The sequence below is a fragment of the Otolemur garnettii genome, unplaced genomic scaffold (genome assembly GCF_000181295.1).
Source record: "Otolemur garnettii isolate 467f Iridium unplaced genomic scaffold, OtoGar3 scaffold00114, whole genome shotgun sequence".
NCBI classification, from domain to species: Eukaryota; Metazoa; Chordata; class Mammalia; order Primates; family Galagidae; genus Otolemur; species Otolemur garnettii.
The window spans coordinates 6,322,642-6,328,945 of NW_003852509.1; the positions used below are offsets into that span (position 1 = coordinate 6,322,642).

The 6,304-nt window shown below is 36.0% G+C and overlaps 1 protein-coding gene across 1 annotated transcript; it reads left to right on the forward strand.

Moving 5' to 3' along the window:
- LOC100959250 (olfactory receptor 4K14) lies at positions 1–933 on the forward strand. The gene has a single exon (XM_003797293.1). It carries the CDS (start codon positions 1–3, stop codon positions 931–933), a length of 933 nt encoding a protein of 310 aa, XP_003797341.1.
- The last annotated feature ends 5,371 nt before the right edge of the window (positions 934–6,304 follow it).

A 6,304-nucleotide genomic window follows, 5' to 3' on the forward strand; every position in this document is an offset into this window, starting at 1 on the left:
ATGATCCTGCAGAATTATTCCCTGGTGTCAGAATTTGTGTTGCATGGTCTCTGCACTTCACGGCATCTCCAAAATATTTTCTTCATATTTTTCTCTGGGATCTACATGGCCATTATGCTGGGTAACCTGCTCATTGTGGTCACTGTAGCTTCTGACTCCCACTTACACTCTTCCCCTATGTACTTTCTGCTGGGAAACTTGTCTTTCTTGGACATGTGGTTGGCCTCATTTGCCACACCCAAGATGATCAGGGATTTTCTCAGTGATCAAAAACTCATTTCCTTCGGAGGATGTATGGCTCAGATCTTTTTCTTGCACTTTACTGGAGGGGCTGAGATGGTGCTGCTGGTTACCATGGCCTATGACAGATATGTGGCCATATGCAAACCTTTGCATTACATGACTGTGATGAGTCGGCAGATGTGCATGGGGCTGGTGCTGCTTTCGTGGGTCATTGGATTTGTGCACTCAATCAGTCAAGTAGCTTTTACTGTCAGTTTACCTTACTGTGGCCCCAATGAGGTAGACAGCTTCTTCTGTGACCTCCCTCTGGTGATCAAACTTGCCTGTGTTGACACCTACGTCTTGGGTGTGCTTATGATTACAGACAGTGGGCTGCTATCCCTGAGCTGTTTTCTGCTCCTCCTGGTCTCCTACTCTGCCATCCTCCTCACCGTCCGACAGCGTGCTGCTGGTGGCATCAACAGGGCACTCTCCACTTGCTCTGCACACATCATGGTAGTCACAATGTTCTTTGGACCTTGCATCTTCATTTATGTGTGGCCTTTCAGCAGTTTCTCTGTGGACAAGCTCCTGTCTGTGTTTTACACCATTTTTACTCCACTTTTGAACCCCCTTATTTACACATTGAGAAATGAGGAGATGAAAACAGCTATGAAGAAACTGCGGAACAGACAGGTGACTTTTCACTGAATCCGAGCTTTGCAAAGTGCTACATGTTCCTCCTCATGCAGGGAAATCATATTTTTAATATGATTCTGCTCAAAGATTTCCTTCTGACATCAAATTGACATAATTTGTAAGGTGTTATATTACAGAGAAACAATTATTTTCAACAAAATTATATGTATACTTTTATTTCATATATACAACAATATGTATTGTATGCATGTACTTTATACAATTTTATTTGATAAATATAAATACATATCTTAAACACAAAACATACTTTATTTTTAGAATGAACTCTGCAATTTTCTTTCTTTTTGTAAACCAGATTTATCTTACTAACTTATTACATAAAAATGAATTTTCATTTTTTAAACACAGTTCAACATAGCAAAGAGGAAGTATTTCAGAGAGGAGGCATTTGGCACAACTGGAGGCTAATCTTGGATTAAATAACCCTGTGAAATTTGGCCTATGTTTTGGAAGATTGAAGGGATAAAGAAAAGCCTAATTTTAATATCTTATTCATTTAAAAAATATACTTTTTCTTGTGAATGTGTATTATGTTTAATCCCTGTATTAAAAAAATAATTACATGCCAGTGATTTCAATTATAGCTGTTCATTTTATCATGGAAATAATTTGTTTTATAACTAAATATTAGAAACATAAGATGTAGTGTTACATATAATATGTGTTGGATTATTAAATTAATAAATTTTCAACTCAGCGTCTGTAGCTCAAGTGGTTGGGGTGCCAGCCACATATACTGGAGCTGGCAGATTCGGATCCAGCCCAGGCCTGCCAAACAACAATGACAACTACAACCAAAAAATAGCCGGGCATTGTGGCGGATGCCTGTAGTCCCAGCTCCTTGGGAGGCTGGGGCAAGAGAATTGCGTAAGTCTAAGAATTTGAGGTTGTTGTGAGCTGTGATGCCATAGCACTCTACCGAGGGCAACATAGTAAGACTCTGTCTCAAAAAATAAAAAATAAAAAATAAATTTTCAACCATAGTAGATTTTTAATAAACACTGTATCTCTTTCAGAGTTGATTATATCCCTTGAGAAATTATTTATTAGAAAATGAATGATTGAATATCACAGACTGAGATCTTAAGCTGAGTTTTAAATACTTATAGATCCTAAAAATACAGTCTAAAATAAGAATTAAATTTGATTTTGACCATAGGAATATTCAGAAAATTCAATCAATTTTCTTATCATTTGACTCTGAAACATCTGATCAAAGGAGAGGGGTGGGTAATAATTGAGTTACATAGCTACACAAGTAGCTGGATGGAATTCCCAAGAATTTTGGACATTGTGCTACTGACTTCCCTTATGATTATAATACTGTATGTTTTCAGCGGCATAAAAGAATACAGAAGGAAAACAATGTCTGCCTTTGGATAAAGTTTACTTCGCTGCTATTGTGATAAAATAGTTCTTTTGATTTTATAGACTTTGGACAGAGTCAATTTTTATAATCACTTACACCTATGTATGTGAACATTAAAAGAGCTTAAAGGAAAACCAATATCTTCAATAGGAGTAATTTTTTAGTGGTTACTGATATGATATTGATTATTGGCTTATTGTTGACTTTGGACATAGCCATTTTAACCACCAAAACAAATATTATTTTAAATACTTATCTATTCAATTTCTAAACATTTTTAATTTAAGATCATATATTTCCTGATTCACAGATATTTCAATTTGGTGAAATAGAGGCAAATATACAAACAATCACAAAATATGGTGCAAAGTGAGAGCTATGTTAGGAATAAACAGGATATGCACTAAGAGCACATGAAAGGGAAATCGAATTTAGACTTGATTGTTAGGAACGAGTTCCCTTATTCTGTCAACTTTTATCTTATAGCCTATAATTGCCTTACAGTGTACATATAATTTCATATTGAATTATATCTTTATATATAATATGCAGTATGTTTATATTAATGTGTTATGCACAACACATATTTTTGCATAATTATGGTATGTGTATATATGTGTGTGCATATATATGCAGTGTGTGTGCGTGTGTATTTACCATAGGACCAATTATACATACCAGATGCCACAGATATTCCTGACTTCTTATAACTATCTACTGGCTCATGCTTCATCCCTAATCTCTGCTCAACTCTCCACATAGCTTTTTTTTTATTAAGTCATATACACATAGATCATGAATACATTTATGTATATGTGGAGTACAATGTGTTGATTTTTTAAATATAATTTGGAGTGCTTACATCAAACTAATTGATATAGCTTTTGCCTCATTTATTTGATTATTGTGTTAAGACATTTATGTTCTATATTTGATAAATTTGACTTGTACCCTTGCAATATGCTCCACAGGTGTGGTTCCACCGTTTACCCTCCCTCTATCAAACCTACCTCTACCCCTTCCTTCCCACCCATTTCTCTCCTTTATCCTGGGCTATAGTTGTGATCTATCTCATAAGAAAGTGTGAGTAAATATAAATTGGTTTCATAGAAGTACTGAGTACATTGGATACTTGTTTTTCCATTCTTGAGATACTTTACTTAGGAGAATATGTTCCAGGTCCATCCATGTAAACATAAAAGAGGTAAAGTCTCCATATTTTTTAAGGCTGCATAGTATTCCATGGTATACATATACCACAATTTATTAATCCATGCATGGGTTAATGGGCACTTGGGCTTCTTCCATGACTTGGCTATTATGAATTGAGCTGCAATGAATAATCTGGTCCAAATATCTTTTTTGCAAAGTGATGTTTCATCTTTTGGATATACTCCTAGTAGATGAATTCCAGGATCCAACAGCAAGTCTATTTTTAAATCCCTGAGTGTTCTCTAAACTTCTTTCCAAAAGGAACGTATTAGCTTGCATTCCCACCAGCAGTACAGACGTGTTCTCCTTTCTACACCTCCATGCCAACATCTGTAGTTTTGGGATTTTGTTACGTGGGCTACTCTTACTGGAGTTAGATAGTATCTCAAAGTGGTTTTGATTTGCATTTCTCTGATGATTAAAGATGTTGAGCATTTTTTCATATGCCTGTAGACCATACACCATACACTTCTTCTTCAGAGAAGCTTCTGTTCAGGTCTCTTGCCTATCATATAAACAAATTAAAAAACAAAGACCTATGATTCTCTCAACTGATGCAGAAAAAGCTTTGAATAATATCCAGCATCACTTCATTATCAGAACAGTTAAGAAAATAGGCATAGAAGGGACATTTCTTAAACTGATAAAGGCCATCTACCGCAAACACATAGCCAATATTATATTGAATGGAGTAAAATTGAAAACATTTCCACTCAGATCAGGAACCAGGCAAGGTTGCCAATTGTCTCCATTGCTTTTTAACATTGTAATGGAAGTCTTAGCCATTGCAATCAGGCAAGATAAGGTGATCAAGGGTATCCATATAGGGTCAGAAGAGATCGAACTTTCACTCTTCGCAGATGATATGATTGTATACCTGGAAAATTCCAGGGACTCAAATACAAAACTCTTAGAAGTGATCAAGGAATATAGCAATGTCTCAGGCTATAAAATCAATACTCACAAATCAGTAGCATTCATATATACCAACAATAGTCAAGTTGAAAAAACAGTCAAGGACTCTATTCCCTTCACAGTTGTGCCAAAAAAATGAAATATTTGGGAGTGTACCTAACAAAGGATGTGAAAGATCTCTATAATGAGAATTATGAAACTCTGAAATAAGAAATAGCCGAAGATGTCAACAAATGAAAAAACATACCATGCTCATGGCTGGGAAGAGTCAACATTATTAAAATGTCCATAGTACCCAAAGCAATCTACAGATTTAATGCAATCCCCATTAAAACACCTCTGTCATACTTTAAAGATCTGGAAAAACTAGTACTTAATTTTATATGGAAACAGAAAAAAATGCAAATAGCTATGACATTACTCAGAAATAAAAACAAATCAGGTGGAATCATGCTACCAGACTTCAGACTATACTACAAATCTATAGTGATCAAAGCAGCACAGTACTGGCACAAAAATAGAGAGGTAGATGTAGAGAACAGAACCTAGAACCAAGAGATAAACCCAGACACTTATCATCATTTGATATTTGATAAGCCTATCAAAACTATAACTTGGGGGAAAGACTCCCTGTTTAACAAATGGTGCTTGATGAATTGGCTGGCGGTTTGTAGAAGACCGAAACTGGACCTACACCTTTCACCTCTAACAAAAATTGACTCTCATTGGATAAAAGACTTAGCCTCAGACATGAAACCATAAAGATTCTTGGGAAGAGTGCAGGGGAAAAACACTTGAAGAAAATGGCATGGGAGAAAACTTTATGAGGAGGACCCCCAGGGCAATTGAAGCAATACCAAAATTGCTGGGATCTGATCAAACTAAAAAGCTTCTGCACTGCCAAGGAGTAAAGCATCCCTCTCAGAATGGGAGAGGATATTTGCAGGTTGCATTTCTGACAAAGGTCTGATAACTAGAATCCACAGAGGACTCAAACTTATTAATAAGAAAAGAACAAGTGATCGCCTAACAAGTGAACACCTAACTTTTGCAAGATCTTTAAAGATGAATGTCCATCGTTGCACTGTCAGTTTAGATGTGATATCCCTGAGGGTTATCCCAGTAAGTAAAGCATCCCTCTCAGAATGGGAGAGGATATTTGCAGGTTGCATTTCTGACAAAGGAATGATAACCAGAATCCACAGAGGGATCAAACTTATTAATAAGAAAAGAACAAGTGATCGCCACCTAACTTTTGCCAGATCTTTAAAGATGAATGTCCATCATTGCACTGTCAGTCTAGATGTGATATCCCTGAGGGTCTAACTAATTGTGTCAATAAATGTGGGTGTTTGATGCATTAGTGAATCTTGAGTGAGAGAAGTCACCACTTTCTGTTTTTTACAAACTGTGTGCTTTTGCAGGAAACTTGTCACTGTCAGTTCATAGAAAGCCATGGATTCCAAATCAGAGAAATGTCTTTGAATTTGGAGAAGCATTTATGAAACTCATTTTCTGACTTTGAAATGAGGTAAGTTAAATACATATAGTAAATATTTTTTTTTATTCAATCATAGCTGTGTACATTAATGCAGTCATGGGGTACAGTGTGCTGGTTTTATATACAATTTGAAATATTTTCACCCAACTGGTTAACATAGCCTTCATGGAATTTTCTTAGTTATTCTGTTAAGACATTTATATTCTACATCTAAAAAGATTCACATGTACCCTTGTAAGATGAACCATAGATGTGGTCCCACCAATCACCTTTCCTCCACTTATCCCTCCCCTCCCCCTTCCCCATATTCTTGGGCTATAATTGGGCTATAGCTTTCATATGAAAGCTGTAAATTAGTTTCATAT